This window comes from Aspergillus ibericus, assembly GCF_003184845.1.
Source record: "Aspergillus ibericus CBS 121593 unplaced genomic scaffold BO80scaffold_49, whole genome shotgun sequence".
In the NCBI taxonomy this organism is placed as follows: domain Eukaryota; kingdom Fungi; phylum Ascomycota; class Eurotiomycetes; order Eurotiales; family Aspergillaceae; genus Aspergillus; species Aspergillus ibericus.
Genome location: NW_020292147.1, coordinates 104,778 through 120,281, shown reverse-complemented (window position 1 = coordinate 120,281; position 15,504 = coordinate 104,778). Strand labels below are relative to the sequence as shown.

Sequence of the window (15,504 nt, the reverse complement as noted above, 5' to 3'; positions counted from 1 at the left end):
GGGGGTGGTGGTGACTTACGCCTGCGCCGATGATGCCGATGCCTAGTTTGGGTGAAGACATTGTGTTTGTCGGGTTCTCTGGTGTTCAATGATCTGTGTGCTTTGTTGAAGAGAAGTCAGGTCGAGAATGATCACAGAGGTTGTCCGTTCCAGGCATTGCATCATGCCCCGCGGAAGCTAGTGATTTCGGGTGCGGGGTATCATCCATCCCACTTATTGGGGTGAAGCACTGTTTAACACTACAAATTTGACCTTCATATAGGAGGTCTACTTCTGAAATTTTATTATATGTATCTACGAATAGATTGACCTAACCATCAATTCACCTTATGAAATGGCTCCATATTCCCCCGCAGGTGCAGTATAATTCATAATAACATCGCACACATATCTTGCTTTCATTGCAATCAGGCTACCAATCGTCTACAACATAACAGCCAAGACTTATCTACCCACCGTGGTATCCTAAAACTCGCATTGGCGGCACCAGCCACCTTCTCCTCTCCCAATCCTCTCGCACAAGATACTCTCACCATCTCAGCAATCCACAGCGCAGAGCAGCTATACCTGCCCCACAGAGATAACCCTCCCAGAAAAGAAAACCCCTGAGGCGCACAAGCGTAGCATCCATGCCATAAACAATCTTCTCCGTGTAATGGTATGCTAACGCCACAGTGAACAATCCAAAGATGTGCCACTGCGTATAGAAAGCCAGATGAGATTATAGAATCAGTCCACTTGTTCAATATCCGATCTGAAGGGCCGTATCCTCCTTGAGATGAATAACCGGCATGAAAGCTGTTTAGAAACTAGCTTGTGGTCTTGTATGTGGAGTTCAAGATTGAAGAAATCCCAGTAGGGTGCATAATGCGTAGATTGGCTCGTATGCCAATTAAAAGCGGACGTTGGTTTAATCCTGACAAAGAAAGTAACGCGAGACGCTGAGTGAGATTGATGCGGGATGTTTTCGATTCCTTGTCTAGTGTCCCATCTTAGGGTTTCATGTATGAACCAGACATGGTCGACTGTTTAATTTGTCTCGAGCCAATGAGGCTTGTGTTTTTGTCGTGTATTGCGTCTGTTATCGTGTACATCCAGGACACGGATTATCTCTGTATCTATATTTGTACAGTGTTTTCGATCGAGAGAACTGTTGGTGAAACTCATGCCCTAGGTCTTCTAGGATTGTTGTCCCGAGCCGCTAGAAGCACGGCTAGGCATTTGTTGGATCACCCTTCGATACATCATTGGCCTTTGACAATAGCTTATCTGTCCGAGAAATTAAACGTATCGAAACCGTTGCTCAGTGGCTGCTTTCAATGACTCTTCGTAGACATAGCGTAGGAATTGGTTCCAATTTCATCAGAAGGACTAGTTCTGATTAAATAGCAAGGAGCACCTAAATTCCAGAATAATACCTTGAATTGAGATCGGTTCTGACAGAGTTCAAGACAGATCAGCGGCCAGAAACACATGACATCTCTGTGGTCGAGCCGTATTGTTAGGCTGAGGAAGACGGGCACCGTCAACAAGTACCTCTTAGGATATTTGAGATGATTTTCGGTGAGTCGTGGATTAGGGCCACTCTTGAGGGCGTTGAACGCTGACTCTAGGTGGAAACCTTATTGTCGAGATGTACCGTCCAGTAGTAGTGGTTTATGCATGCAGCAAGGGCCATCATTCTGAGCAATTTCTCCGAGGTATATAGTCGATCTTCGATGGAGTTCTTTGGATTCGAATACCCTTGAGGCTTGAGGCGAAATGGGTATAGTGATATGATGGGCTGTCTTGGGTAATCGATACTTTTTGTAAGCTTGATAAGAACTGGACTGCTCGAGTAGTTGAACAGTGCAGAATATTGCTTGTGGTAGAGTATTGTGTGCCTTTGGGACAGGATGTATAATTGAGGATGGTAATGTAGATATAATCTCTGAGATTCCTTATAGTCCAACTAGTTTCGGCTTTGATCGATAAGCTAGTTTAGGATCGATGCTGGCAAGAATCCGAGCTGATGATGTTGAGATAGCAATGATGGAAGATTTACTGAGGGTACAAGTGGTAACTACGCAATTTATTAGGATCAGAAACAGGGCGAGTCACTTTTACGTCGTGCTAGTCACTCTGTAATTTGAGGCGGACCGTGAATCCTACAGCACCTGCAATAGCGCTTATTCAACAGGACACACTGGGAATACATCGATCTCGGTTACAAGGCTGCTGCCATTCATCAAGTCACCTGCTAGGTAGTCACTCCCAACAAGGCAGCTCGGTTCGCTCGTGGTTTGTAGGCATGTAGCGGGCTCCATCAAGGAGTCGCCGGTAGGCTTCGTTCGGACACGTAATCCCTTCGAATGAATCAAGATGGACATTCGGTCTGTGCAGTCATGCCATCACAAGATACAGCCTACTCCCTTGTTCTTCCAATGTTGATGACACTCTGTAGAAAGGAAGCAAGACCAAGGGAGGCCACCCAGTCCATGAGTTCATCTCATACCCGACCTTGTTTCTGTACGTGTAATCCCCCGCACCACATGGACTTGACCTGGTTAGGAATCAGGATTGTTCCCTGAGCAGCATTTCCTCTCCTTGCATGGTTGGTGCATGCCGGAGGAATGTATCGCAGAGCTTAATACGGCAGTATCTCTGGTATGCGAACACGCACATGACTGCCTGGACAAAAGGCATATTAGCCGTCTTTGCAAAGGCAATGAAATTTCTCTCAAGTGACATTATCAACGCAGAGATCCGGAGGAATCGGGTGTCTCCCGGCCATTATCCGGATACCAACCCCCTCTCTTCCGGGGTTGTAGCTTTGTGCTACTAGCCCGGACAAGTGCAAGTACCCCTTCCAATCAAGCCTAGGATCGGTAGGGCCCGATTTAGTGTTCTTCGGTTGTGGAATGCCATCCTCAGAGCAGCGCGGGTGTCACGCTGGGGAAAACAAGGTGATGTCAGTGCAGTATCACCGAGTAACAAGTGGTCGCTTCACTGGAATCCTCACCTTCCGGCTCCTTTCCTGCCCGTATATGCCGGTGAGGCGACTGACTCTGAAATTCGTCCATTTATAGGCTGATTCCTGCCCAGCTGGTCATACCATCCAGTTGTTGCAGATCGCACACGCAGCCTCTCGACCAGTATGGAAGCCGACCTCGAGAAAATCCAAAGATCTCCTTCTTTGCGGAGCGTGACAGATGAACGGCAAGATACCCCCGGAACTCCACTCCCATCGCGTGGGTCGAGATATGAACGATGGACGAAGAACATCAAAGGCTTAGAGACCCGTGGGATAGAGCCCGTGTCTCTTGAAGAACGACTGAAGAACACGAGCTCGACCTCTTTCCGAATGCTGCTCACGTGGTTCAGCATGGGCATGGCGATCAACAATATTGTGACCGGATCCTTAGGAACGTTGGTCATGAAGCTAAGCTTCGCCGACGCTGCCCTGTGTGCGATCTTCGGAACACTCCTAGGAGGTATCGGAGTCGGTTATATGAGTACCTGGGGCCCTAGAAGCGGGAACCGCACACTGGTATGCCCATTTCTGCTATTCATATCCCTCTTTACCATATCCCTGGCCTGCAACTCACTGTTAACACACGAGAAATAATGGCTCACATCTCTTGCATAGATTGTGGCCCGGTATTTCATGGGATACTATCCCAGTAAGGTCTGCTGTATACTGAATGTGTTAACCAACTTGGGCACCGGCATGATGAGTGCCACAGTAGGAGGTCAGTTGCTTTCCAAGCTATCAGGAGGGGCAGTATCTGTCATCGTTGGCATCGTCATCGTCGCGTTGGTGACTTGGGTTATGGCTACATTTGGAATGCAGATCTTCCAGTTCTATGAGAGGTATGAGTTGCCGCTCTTCGATCAGAACTTTATTGCTGACCACTGGTGGTAGATATGCCTGGTTTCCCCAAACATTAGTCTTCTGCCTGCTCACTGGCTCGGCCGGGCCGCAATTTGATTTTCACAGCCCATCCATTGGCCCTTCCAATCAGCTCAACGCGAAGCGTCTGACATTCTTCTCACTGTGTTTATCCATTCCCTTGTCGTGGATCCCAGTAGCTGCCGATTACCACGTTTACTACTCTCCTGAGATCAAGCGATGGAAGGTATGGACCGTGACCACGATCGGAATAAGCATTTCAATAGCCATCACGCTTCTTCTTGGGGTTGGCCTCGGCAGCGGGGTCGCAATTACCCCCCGATGGGCTTCTCTCTATGACGGCACGCCGGGGAGTCTGCTGATGGCCGGCTATGACCGGCTTGGTCCCCTTGGGAAGCTGTGCGCCTTCATCAACGTCTTGACCATTGTGTCCAACAACGCACCGAGCTCCTACTCGACGGGGTTGAACTTCCAGATGCTCGGGAATGTATGGCTTAGAGTTCCACGTCCTGTCTTCACAAGTATCAGCACTTTGATCTACACAGCATGTGCCATCGGAGGGCGGAACTCGCTGTATGATATCTCCAAGAATTTCATGCCGCTCATTGGATACTGGGTCATCATCTGGTTCACCGTTGTGGTGGAACAAGACGTACTCTTCAACCGGGGCCAAGGTTACGACTGGTCCTTCTGGAACAATTGGCTGAAACTCCCCATGGGAGTTGCAGCTAGCATAGCCTTTCTGATCGGTTGGGTAGGAGCCATCATTGGCATGGTACGCAGCCCCGCCATATGCTTGTTACACAACAGATGCTGACCATGTATCTTTTCCTAATAGGATCAGGCCTATTATACAGGCCCAGTTGCCAGGGCGGTTTCGGGAGGGTGTGATCTAGGCATCTGGCTGGGGTTGTGCTTCACAGCCATCGCTTTCCCGCCACTCAGATTGTTGGAGCTAAGATTAATTGGCCGTTGAGCGGTATTTTTGCCAACTGGGGGAGAGTATCATCCTAGGCAGCGTGGATGACGAAATCCCGGCGGTTTTGGCTCTTCTGACTGGCTATATATGACTCAATCGTGTCGTTGTTAAGCGGATTGGCTGTCTGCTTGCTCTGTGTGAATAGAACTACGGGTAGATAGTTGTCCTTTCAGTCGTTTTCCCAATCTGGTGCAGTGCCATGGCTCGGTTCTTGTTTAGTGCTTGCTATATCAGTTCAATGAATCAGATTCCCATGAGTCGAACGGATCAACCAAATGTATGACTGACTTAAGTAGGAGCCTTACAAGGAAATGGTCACCGATTCTCTTTGTTCGATTGGCATTGGACGATCAGGACCATGTCTGGCTCGATGAGTGAAGGGTGGGTACATGTGACCCTGAGTATGATGGGCAATCATGTAGCACAAAATAACTGACCGGATCAGGCCTGTCAAGATTGAGCAGGCCTGGGACTGCTGAACCATGGTACTAGTAAAGGGAGTGAGGGGGAGAAAAGCCAGCCGGGGGGAGGAATAAGGGACTGGTCCCCGTGACCCTGGAACCGTAACTAGATACGAAACCCAAACTATACAAAGTTACGAGTGCCCGACTCTTCTCCGAGCAATCCTCCTAGAACTAAGCTACTTAAATCGTTCTTCGAGATCTGGGCTCACTGGTAGGTTACAGACGGAGCATAATTGCTTTTTTGTCTAATTCGCGTCTATTACTAATGCGGCGGATTTAACTGAGGGGTCGAATTGCACCAGCCACCCCTTGCCATGTGATGCAGCTGTGTTGCAAACCATCACCATCTCTTCCACCATCGCTGAGCCTAGAAGTTACCCGGCTGCTTACCCTCTACTAACTAAACAGAGGAGTTGAGTAAGCACCAATAAAAAGCTATGGAGAATAGCACCCTACGCGCTCCGAGCGGGCTAGGGTATGTCCCAGACCTTCAGGCCCCCCGGGGGTCTCAGCGAATTGTCACCTATCTTTGCTTGTTACTTCCGGCATATTTGATTCTCGTATCCCTGCTTCGATTTCGCCATGCACGGTGGCTGCGCCAGAAATACCACTATCCCACTCGGGAGTCCTTCTCTCGTATGACCGACGATGACGCCTGCGCGATACAGAAAGCACTGGTTCGGCTGGAATTTCCCTTTTTCTACCTCAAGTCTCTCCAATTTGCTCTCTTCCGGGTATGAAACAAGTCCTTAATGTAGTCTTTCATATGCTTACGTACCATTGGCCAGACTTATGGCATCCCGACTATCTCCAGGACGCTCACAAACACGACCCAGTTCTCTAACCCTGAGACAGCCCTGAAGCGCTACGCTGATACCGTCGCCTTAGTCCAGGAATTCATAGGCCACGCACCAACCTCCAGCCGTGCCTGTGCTTCTATTGCACGCACGCGCTGGATCCACAGCAGCTATCGTGCTTCCGGCAAAATTCTAGAAGATGACATGCTGTACACACTTGGCCTCTTTGCTACTCAACCGATCGAATTCGTCGAGAAGTATGAGTGGCGGAACCTGAGTGACCTTGAGAAGTGTGCCATTGGTACCTTCTTTAAAAGCCTAGGCGATAGTCTAGACATTAGTTATGATGCTCTCCCGTCAGGCAAGACAGGATTTCGCGATGGCCTCCAATGGCTGGAGGAAGTCAGGACCTGGAGCGAAGATTATGAGGCTCGTTGCATGGTACCCAATGTGAAGAATCGCGAGATTGCCGACCAGACAATTGCGATGTTGCTGTATATGGTTCCGAAGCCTCTACAAAACATCGGGTTGAACTTTGTTACGTTTATGATGGACGATCGTCTGCGGAAAGCCATGCTGTAAGTGACACTGAGCGATTGCAAACCTGCACATTCTAGACTAACCGCTCATTGGCATTCTAGGTTTGACGCTCCCCCAACGTTTCAAGCTATGTTATTCTCGTTCTTGTTATCCGCTCGTCGGTTCGCCATGCGGTACCTGGCACTTCCCCGTCCATACTTTCTGCGGTATACCAGCTATACCGAGGAAGTAGATGAGAATGGTCGCATCTTTATGGTCAACTGGGATGCAGCACCCTACTATGTGAAGCCTACTTTCCGGAACCGCTGGGGCCCAGTTGCTTGGCTGACTTGGGCGCTTGGTCGACCTTTACCGGGAGACGAAGGTACCAAGTATTATCCGCAAGGATATTATACCCCTGATGTCGGCCCTAAGTATTTCGAAGGCAAGGGCCGTCGGGGTATGGAGGATATCATGAGAGAGTTGGAGATCACCCGACGGGGTCAGTGTCCTTTTCTTTGAGTGCTGCGCATGAGGCAAGAACTAGCATTATGCGATGAGCGCTGTCTTGAACAAAGTCTGAGACATCTCGTTAGGGTGTCCTGCGACGTGTCCAAATTTTGAGTGGCTGGATGGCCGTGAGATGCTGCAGACAAGATTCAGGTGGGATAAAGCTCTCGAACATTGCAGCCTCAAGCATTTCACAGATTCCAGTAGCCTATTTTGTCAACTATTTTGAGAAAGACAAGTCATTTATCCTCGCAGGAGGATGGCTGCCTGCCGCTGTTTGTCTTGGAGTGTCTCTGTTTTGTGTCTTGGCCTTGGTCGAGAAGTCGGGATCTTTCCCACATAGAACCGTGAGTAATGGAAGGCGAAGGCCGTGCATTCACTATCCACATAGCGAAAATCTCCGGATCATGGCCCATAGGTAGATAACACCAGATACGGACAGGAAACATTTGTGTAGACAAGAAAGCTACTGCCATGCTCCACAATATAAGCGCGCTGGACCCGCCTATCGAAGCCTTTGTTGCGAGATCGTCAGCTGGTCACTAAGCGCGCCCATGACGTGAATGGCCGTCGCGCTTACATAAACCGACCTCTCCCCGCAAATCCGGCTCAGCTGAAATTAATTTCGTCCGGGCAAACCTCTCCCATCTTGGTAAATAGTCTATTTTGAATCCAATTGTTGTCGCGCTTCCATCGTATAGTGCTTGATAATGGCGTCGCCCGGCCCTCACGAGGACGCCTCCAACTTTTCCCCCTTCGGCAGCTTCCCTCAGGATCCGGCGGAATTCGACAGCGACCCCCGAATCTCCTTCTCGAAATTGGACAACAAGTTTATCCTAGAAACAGAGGATGGGCAGGAGTACGTTTACGATACGGTGTTAAAGCGATGGATTCCGACGGTGTGTGCGCGCTCTTTCTCCAGCTGGGTGATCCCTACTGCGTTTTCCAGCTGTTGAAGTCCTGCATTTCCTGCTCTCTTCCCCCTCGTTTCCCGTTTCTCTTTTACGACCATGCAACATTATACCTATGAACCTTCTTCTGTTGCAAGTAGACAGGAATGTCTATTCTCGCAGGGATATTGATTGGTTCGTGACACTGATTGCTTGGTTGGCGCCGCTTGCGCGCCCGGGGTGCCTCCAGGTCGATGAAGACTTGCTACAACAGCAGCAAGAAGCATATAGAGTCCAGGGTGTGGATGAGGATGAACAGGTCACGGCATCGCAGCTGAGGAAGAAGCGCAAGCAAGAAACCGCCGATGAGGTTAGTCTAGTAGCTCCTATGTTTCTTCATCCTCACGGTCAGCATTGGACTAAAGCGATTCGAATCGCACAGGGCAACGGACAAAAGCCTAAGAAACAGCGCGTCAATACGGCCATCTTCGTGACATCGATTCCTCTGAATGCGGACTTTGAAGAAATTCGGGATGTCTTTTCGAAATGCGGCGTGATCGCTGAGGAAATTGACAGCGGCAAGCCGCGCATCAAGATGTACACCGATGACAACGGCAAGTTCAAGGGCGAAGCTCTCGTCGTGTATTTCCGACCCGAATCCGTCAATCTCGCGATACAGATGCTGGATGATTCGGACTTCAGGCTTGGAGTAACAGGACCGCAAGGGCCCATGCGTGTGCAGCATGCGGACTTTTCGTTCAAGAGCCAGCAAGAGGCACCGACCAAGACCAGCATGAGGGACAAGAAGAAGATTATGCGGCGGACTCAGAAGCTGAACAGGTATGGGGAAATCTACTCGGTTGGGGCGTTGGGCTTCGCTAATGGGCATTGGTAGCAAACTCGCTGACTGGGATGATGATGATCCGTCGGCTATGGCGGAGACGACTTCCCGTTTTGACAAGGTTGTCATCTTGAAACATATGTTCACGTTGAAGGAATTGGAGGTGGGCACTTTCTGATCTACGACTAGCTGTCAGGGAAGCTGACGTATCATGCAGGAGGATCCCGCGGCTATTCTCGATATCAAGGAAGATATTCGTGACGAGTGCTCCAAGCTGGGAGAGGTGACCAATGTGGTCCTATACGATAAGGAACCCGAGGGAGTGGTGAGCGTTCGCTTTTCTGACCCCGAGCCGGCCAGGAAGTGTGTCAAGGTAAGCTGAACCACGGCCGAACGTTGGTTTGGAGGAATAGTTCCGTACTAAAGTGTGGCTGTCTAGATGATGGATGGGCGGTTCTTCGCTGGCACCCGTGTCGATGCATATATTGCGGATGGCAGTGAGAGATTTAAGAAGACCAATGAGAAGCGCGCGGCGCTGGAAGATCTGGCCGAGAGAGGACTGGATGCTTCCGACGAAGAAGAGGAGCAGCGGTTGGATGAGTTTGGCACGTGGTTGGAAAGCTCTCACACGGTCGAGAATACGGCCAAGTGAGAGGGTTGGTTGCTGTAACCATTGGCGGATCTGCTGGATAAGCGTAATATCTGAGGTTGGTTGATCATTTCGGAGGATCCCGTGGATGTAGATATGTCTTATGTATTATAGCGGACGGGTGTTACATGGATTCGACGCTCCTCATCCTAATCCCGATGCCTTCCATTGTTTATGTAGGTACCGGAAGCAGTTGTCGTCAGGCCACCTGCAAGTCTGGTTCGCGTGCGGACAAGAAGGTAACCCAACCAACCCACAGGGAGGACTGGAGGGACCGGCGGGTTTGTCAGTGGCTCGTAGGGAACATCCCGTGACGGCGCCAAACCGGATTGGGCGGAGCCCCTATTTACCTGCCCAAAAGCCCGTGTTTGTTGGCTTTGTTGTTGATCCCGACGGCGCCCGCACAACGTTGGCGTTGTTGGCCTCCCGCTTCACCGCTCTCCTTCTACCCAACTCTCCACTCGGCCAAACTAACTTCCTCCCAGTCCTCGTTTTCTCCTCCCTCCTCGCTCCCCCCTTCTCCTACTCCAGTCGACTGTCTTCCCCAGTCTCCTCCCAACAACTTCGATCCATCCCCCCCCCCGGCTTCCTCTCACTCACCTTTTTTTCCCCGTCAACCCTATCTCTATCCCCGCCACAATGCGTGAGATTGTATGTTGTTCCCGCTCCCCTGGTCCCCTCAGGAGACGCGTCTTCGTTGGCTGGCATCTCTCCTGATGGGACCCCACCGGTTCTCTGACCAACTCAATTTTGCTAACTGCATGTCTGCTTGACTTCATAGGTTCACCTCCAAACCGGCCAGTGTGTAAGTGCGACCATGTCTTGGGATTGTTGTCCAAGTGTCATGCTTGGTGTCCAGCGGCTAAACAACGATGGCGAATAGGGTAACCAAATTGGTGCTGCTTTCTGGTATGTCTCACCGTCACTGGACTTGGGATGGGATCTCTCAGGCTTTCCAAGCATGAGGCTAGATACCCATTGATACTCTCACTCAAGGATTAATCTAACAAATCAACAGGCAGACCATCTCTGGTGAGCACGGCCTCGATGGCGCTGGTGTGTAAGTACACCCTCTTCACAGCTCTCAATCGATCCACATGAGGAACGAGTCAGGTCTCCTGACATGGAGGATAGTTACAATGGTACCTCCGATCTCCAGCTGGAGCGCATGAACGTCTACTTCAACGAGGTGGGTATCAACCAGCCCCTGGGTGTACCACGTGTACATGTGGTGTCCCAATTTCTGACCCCTTCACCAGGCTAGCGGCAACAAGTATGTTCCCCGTGCTGTCCTTGTCGACCTTGAGCCCGGTACCATGGACGCCGTCCGTGCCGGTCCTTTCGGCCAGCTTTTCCGCCCCGACAACTTCGTCTTCGGCCAGTCCGGTGCTGGTAACAACTGGGCCAAGGGTCACTACACTGAGGGTGCCGAGTTGGTCGACCAGGTTGTCGATGTCGTCCGCCGTGAGGCCGAGGCTTGCGACTGCCTCCAGGGTTTCCAGATCACCCACTCCCTCGGTGGTGGTACCGGTGCCGGTATGGGTACTCTCCTGATCTCCAAGATCCGTGAGGAGTTCCCCGACCGTATGATGGCCACCTTCTCCGTCGTTCCCTCCCCCAAGGTCTCCGACACCGTTGTTGAGCCTTACAACGCCACCCTCTCCGTCCACCAGCTCGTTGAGCACTCCGACGAGACCTTCTGTATCGACAACGAGGTATGTTTCGGGAGCCGGTCTTGTAGGGGATTGCGCTCGAGAACTAACGAATTGAACAATACAGGCTCTGTACGACATCTGCATGCGCACCCTCAAGCTGTCCAACCCCTCTTACGGTGACCTGAACCACCTGGTCTCCGCCGTCATGTCCGGTGTGACCACTTGCCTCCGTTTCCCTGGTCAGCTCAACTCCGACCTCCGCAAGCTGGCTGTCAACATGGTTCCCTTCCCTCGTCTCCACTTCTTCATGGTCGGCTTCGCTCCTCTGACCAGCCGTGGCGCCTACTCCTTCCGTGCCGTCTCCGTCCCCGAGTTGACCCAGCAGATGTTCGACCCCAAGAACATGATGGCCGCCTCTGACTTCCGCAACGGCCGCTACCTCACCTGCTCCGCCATCTTGTGAGTTTCCCTATATCGCGTTTATACTATGTGCGCCCACTAACACGTATTTAGCCGTGGACGTGTCTCTATGAAGGAGGTTGAGGACCAGATGCGCAACATCCAGTCCAAGAACCAGACCTACTTCGTCGAGTGGATCCCCAACAACATCCAGACCGCCCTGTGCTCCATTCCTCCCCGTGGTCTCAAGATGTCCTCCACCTTCATCGGTAACTCCACCTCCATCCAGGAGCTCTTCAAGCGTGTCGGTGATCAGTTCACTGCTATGTTCCGTCGTAAGGCTTTCTTGCACTGGTACACTGGTGAGGGTATGGACGAGATGGAGTTCACTGAGGCTGAGAGCAACATGAACGACCTTGTCTCTGAGTACCAGCAGTACCAGGACGCCTCGATCTCCGAGGGTGAGGAGGAATAGTAAGTGTCACCCACCTCCTGTTAGTCATGTTTCCTTGCTGACCCTTTGCAGCGGTGAGGAGGAGGTTCTTGAGCCTGAGGAGTAAATGTCTCAAGTCGACAGTTACGCGAATTGAGACCAGCTCTGTAATACCCCGATAAGCCTACATTCTCTTCGACCTAGACCTTCTGGTCTGGGTCAGTGAATTATTTTGTTTGAGCGCTCTTAATTTCCCTTCCTGTTTTTAATTACTTAGGCTTGTCACAGCCTGGACCTTTTAAACCCAATAGCACATAGTTTTAAAAGCAGTTTACGGGTACAATCGCTCCTGTCGAATCCTGAGTAATCCTAAGCCCAATAGCCAAGCCCATTCGAGGTAAGCAGTCACAAGGCAAATCTAGCTTATAGAGGCCGGACGCGTAGTAGCATATTAAAGGTATCTGAGATCTGCTATATGGCAACCGAACCAATGACCTAACGTACACATAGTCCAACCTATAGTTTTACCAATTCCACTACTGCTGGGAACTCATCTGGTTCCGTCCCGTAATAGCCATTCCCTACGAGGTGTCTCACCTCTCCAAGGACGAACCCAGCTTTTCTCTGACGAATTCTAGATGGCTGACTCGACTAAATGGCTCAATCTGGGGATGGTGCGGGACGAAAGCCTCAACGAAGTTTGGTTCTGGGCATTACATGCGAGGAAAGGTAACTTAGTAGATCATTTGATGATAGGAGAGGTTTGGGTGTGTGAATGTGTTGTTGGTTGCGGGGGTTTTTTGTTTCTTTGTGTATGATAGATGTATGTATGTATTATTGGTTCTTAGTTGGCTTGTTTGGGGGGTCATTGTAAGTTAAATTAGTAGACAGGTTGGGTATCTAGATTTTAGAAGATGTCGAGCATCATGGGATTAGTACATGGTGTGTATATGCGAATGTATGTGCGCCGGGGGGGTTGTTTGAGAGGAGAGGAATCAAGTGAGGGAAGGAAAGGGGGGAGGGAGAGTGATATTGGCTGTAGTAATGTAACTTTGAACCCGTGTAAAATCATACCTTTTTATGAGAAGTTCAAACCACAGTGAATAAGGATGAATATATGTGAAATGAATATATAAGTAGATGGGGATAGACGAAGGGAAAGTATGTACAAATAATAAGGGCATCGAAATTTGGTAACAATAAATGAAATAGGTATCAATGAATCGAAAACGAATTAAGTAGTTGATGTCGTGGCTTTGGTGATGGGATATAATGAGTAGTGGGAGGAATGAATGACGGTCACTCCTAGTTTCCACTCATAATTAAGCCTTGGTCTCTACGGACTCTTCGTTGCCGTTGGGAGGAGTCATGGTGCGCTTGGAAGACTCCTCGCCACCCTCGGGGGTGGTGCCGCCAATGACGTCGCGGGTGATTTCGACGTAGTCGTACTGTTTCTGATTAGATGGACGTTCTTCTATATGAGGGTTATAGAAGCACTTACGGCAAATTCGCCAATCTCGGCATCATCAACACCAAGAATTTCCTCCTCCTCGGGAATGCGCAGGTGCAGACCAGGGATCAGGTTGATAACGAAGAGGATGATGCAGCTGCCAAAGAATGAATAGGCCATGCCGGAAATGGAGTCGGCCAGCTGGTAGCCGAGCTGGATGTAGTGGTGGTTGATCCAACCTCCGGCAATAGTCGTGGAACCATCGAGGTGGGCGATATAATCACTAAAAAGGGGAGATGTTAGTTCGTATAGTTTGGACTGGGGCATAGGGGTGTCTTACGCAGCAAAAAGTCCAGTCAAGAGGTTGCCCACAAGACCTCCAATGGCGTGCACAGCGAAGATATCCAGGGCGTCGTCGACACGAAGCACGTACTTGAGCTTCGTCGCGTAGTTGCAAGCAGCAGCACCGACGACTCCGAAGATGAAGGCAGCCCATGGAGTCACAAAACCTGAGCCCGGGGTAATGGCAACAAGACCTGCAATCACACCAGAGCAGAAACCGACAGTCGACCACTTTCTCTCCAGTCTGTAGTCCATGATGCACCAGGTGACACCACCCACCGACGCGGCCAAGTTCGTGACAACCGCCGCCATCACAGCACGCAGGTTGGCAGCCAAGGCGGAGCCGGCATTGAATCCGAACCATCCAACCCAGAGGAAGACAGTACCAATAACCACATGCGTGACGTTGTGAGGGCGATAATTGAGCTCATGGGTGCCATGTCCGCGACGCTTTCCGAGCATGAGAGAGTATGCCAATGCGGCGGAGCCGGAGGCGATGTGAACGGGGGTACCACCAGCGAAGTCGAGACCTCCCAACAGGTAAACCCAACCCGACGAGTTCCAGGTCCAACAAGCAAGCGGATCGTAGATGATGGTGGTCCAGACAAAGCTAAAGACCATGCAAGGCAGCATGCGACCACGCTCGGCAACTGCACCCACTGCAAGGGCAACACTATCTCCATTATCAGCGGACAGATCTATGAATGCTTTGGATCGGGTTCGCTCACGTAATGGCCGCGAACATTCCCTGGAAGACAGCGAAGAGGATATCGGGGACCTTGGAGCTGCCGACCGATGGTGCTGCCAAAACACCCTTCATTCCAAAGTTGTTCAAGTCACCAATATACTTTCCAGCCGTGTGAGAGAAGGCCAGCGAGTATCCCCAGAAGAACCACTGAAAGGACACCACCCCAACCGACATGATTGAAAGCCATATTAGCGATAATGCGGATTTCCGACGGGCAAGTCCTGAGTAGAAGAAGCTGTTGCTGTTAGCTAGAAGCCCTGTTAAGCACTGAGGTTGACCTGTGGTAGCCTACCCGACACCAGGAATCATCAGCAACACCAGAGCAGTAGAGGTGATAACCCAAGCGATATCTCCAGACTGGGATCAGTTAGTGGGGCTTGGTTCAGGTACAACATCTATCACCGATCAAGAGAATCATACACTGTAGTAAATATTCAGATCTTCCGTCAGAGAGTTACCACCGGTTGCCCCGGTGCCATTGTAGGCGACAGGGTATTCTGCCATTGTGAATCACACCACCGCACGAAGCCTTCTGCCAAAGTCCGGCCAGAAACTGAGTGATGGTGAACTCCCAGGCCGTTCACACCAAGACCAGCAACCTTTTAGGATGCGAAGGGTGCGAGTGGTGGTCGACGTGTAGAGCAAGAGTCCTTTAATGGGCTAGAGCAGTGGATGGTGGCAGCAGGTCGGGGGGCTCTAGGCACTGCTGATCGAGCAAAAGGAATTATGAGACGGAGAAAGGAAGGCGATCGAAAAACCAAAAAGCAAAAAGCTACTGCAGGGGGGAGGAGAGGAGATGCAGGAGGGATAAATAGTACTGGTAATAGTCGGAACCAGGCGATGATACCAGTCAGAATGGCGAACGCCATTGTCTCACTTGGCTTCGATCAAGGCCGGCTCCACCATCGGACACTAGGCGCAGCCCTGGCCACGGTT

General features: G+C 50.8%; 7 protein-coding genes across 7 annotated transcripts in view; 5 read left to right on the top strand and 2 right to left on the bottom strand.

Moving 5' to 3' along the window:
• The window catches only part of BO80DRAFT_415523 (Gfo/Idh/MocA family protein), a 1,498-nt gene extending 1,366 nt beyond the window's left edge, over positions 1-132 (bottom strand). The window contains exon 1 of the mRNA XM_025718144.1: positions 20-132. Coding sequence (XP_025571372.1) covers positions 20-61 — 42 coding nt within the window. The 5' untranslated portion in view covers positions 62-132. The remainder of the gene's footprint in view (positions 1-19) is intronic.
• Positions 133-966: 834 nt separating this feature from the next.
• On the top strand, positions 967-1,483 carry BO80DRAFT_200801 (uncharacterized protein). The gene has a single exon (XM_025714206.1). It carries the CDS (start codon positions 1,003-1,005, stop codon positions 1,321-1,323), a length of 321 nt encoding a protein of 106 aa, XP_025571371.1. The 5' UTR covers positions 967-1,002; the 3' UTR covers positions 1,324-1,483.
• Positions 1,484-2,736: 1,253 nt separating this feature from the next.
• Positions 2,737-5,129, top strand: BO80DRAFT_390520 (putative purine-cytosine permease). The gene is made up of 4 exons (XM_025717150.1): positions 2,737-3,529; positions 3,629-3,852; positions 3,905-4,667; positions 4,731-5,129. The coding sequence occupies exons 1-4, from the start codon at positions 3,137-3,139 to the stop codon at positions 4,866-4,868; spliced, it is 1,518 nt and encodes a 505-aa protein (XP_025571370.1). The 5' UTR covers positions 2,737-3,136; the 3' UTR covers positions 4,869-5,129.
• Positions 5,130-5,772: 643 nt separating this feature from the next.
• On the top strand, positions 5,773-7,173 carry BO80DRAFT_364960 (uncharacterized protein; the record flags this gene model as incomplete). Its single annotated transcript, XM_025716174.1, has 3 exons — positions 5,773-6,069; positions 6,124-6,710; positions 6,774-7,173. The coding sequence occupies 3 exons, from the start codon at positions 5,773-5,775 to the stop codon at positions 7,171-7,173; spliced, it is 1,284 nt and encodes a 427-aa protein (XP_025571369.1).
• Positions 7,174-7,930: 757 nt separating this feature from the next.
• BO80DRAFT_428553 (U2 snRNP complex subunit CUS2) lies at positions 7,931-9,678 on the top strand. The gene is made up of 5 exons (XM_025720277.1): positions 7,931-8,421; positions 8,494-8,891; positions 8,947-9,055; positions 9,110-9,265; positions 9,332-9,678. Exons 1-5 carry the CDS (start codon positions 8,188-8,190, stop codon positions 9,542-9,544), a joined length of 1,110 nt encoding a protein of 369 aa, XP_025571368.1. The 5' UTR covers positions 7,931-8,187; the 3' UTR covers positions 9,545-9,678.
• A 463-nt stretch (positions 9,679-10,141) lies between these two features.
• BO80DRAFT_390511 (tubulin beta chain) lies at positions 10,142-12,284 on the top strand. The gene is made up of 9 exons (XM_025717149.1): positions 10,142-10,192; positions 10,323-10,346; positions 10,425-10,450; positions 10,560-10,601; positions 10,676-10,730; positions 10,801-11,256; positions 11,321-11,655; positions 11,710-12,069; positions 12,122-12,284. The coding sequence occupies exons 1-9, from the start codon at positions 10,181-10,183 to the stop codon at positions 12,153-12,155; spliced, it is 1,344 nt and encodes a 447-aa protein (XP_025571367.1). The 5' UTR covers positions 10,142-10,180; the 3' UTR covers positions 12,156-12,284.
• A 1,066-nt stretch (positions 12,285-13,350) lies between these two features.
• On the bottom strand, positions 13,351-15,072 carry BO80DRAFT_458486 (ammonium permease MEP2; the record flags this gene model as incomplete). The annotated part of the gene is made up of 6 exons (XM_025722282.1): positions 13,351-13,476; positions 13,530-13,761; positions 13,819-14,493; positions 14,549-14,803; positions 14,861-14,925; positions 14,989-15,072. 6 exons carry the CDS (start codon positions 15,070-15,072, stop codon positions 13,351-13,353), a joined length of 1,437 nt encoding a protein of 478 aa, XP_025571366.1.
• Between the last annotated feature and the right edge of the window lie 432 nt (positions 15,073-15,504).

Excerpts from the sequence above, each read along its gene's own strand:
- BO80DRAFT_200801 (XM_025714206.1), top strand. The coding sequence starts at position 1,003 with ATGTATGAACCAGACATGGTCGACTGTTTAATTTGTCTCGAGCCAATG.
- BO80DRAFT_390520 (XM_025717150.1), top strand. The coding sequence starts at position 3,137 with ATGGAAGCCGACCTCGAGAAAATCCAAAGATCTCCTTCTTTGCGGAGC. Across the intron at positions 3,530-3,628 it reads GAAGCGGGAACCGCACACTG|ATTGTGGCCCGGTATTTCAT; the intron begins GTATGCCCATTT and ends TCTCTTGCATAG. Across the intron at positions 4,668-4,730 it reads TAGGAGCCATCATTGGCATG|GATCAGGCCTATTATACAGG; the intron begins GTACGCAGCCCC and ends TTTTCCTAATAG.
- BO80DRAFT_428553 (XM_025720277.1), top strand. The coding sequence starts at position 8,188 with ATGAACCTTCTTCTGTTGCAAGTAGACAGGAATGTCTATTCTCGCAGG. Across the intron at positions 8,422-8,493 it reads AGCAAGAAACCGCCGATGAG|GGCAACGGACAAAAGCCTAA; the intron begins GTTAGTCTAGTA and ends CGAATCGCACAG. Across the intron at positions 9,266-9,331 it reads CGGCCAGGAAGTGTGTCAAG|ATGATGGATGGGCGGTTCTT; the intron begins GTAAGCTGAACC and ends GTGGCTGTCTAG.
- BO80DRAFT_390511 (XM_025717149.1), top strand. Across the intron at positions 10,602-10,675 it reads GGCCTCGATGGCGCTGGTGT|TTACAATGGTACCTCCGATC; the intron begins GTAAGTACACCC and ends CATGGAGGATAG. Across the intron at positions 10,731-10,800 it reads TGAACGTCTACTTCAACGAG|GCTAGCGGCAACAAGTATGT; the intron begins GTGGGTATCAAC and ends CCCCTTCACCAG.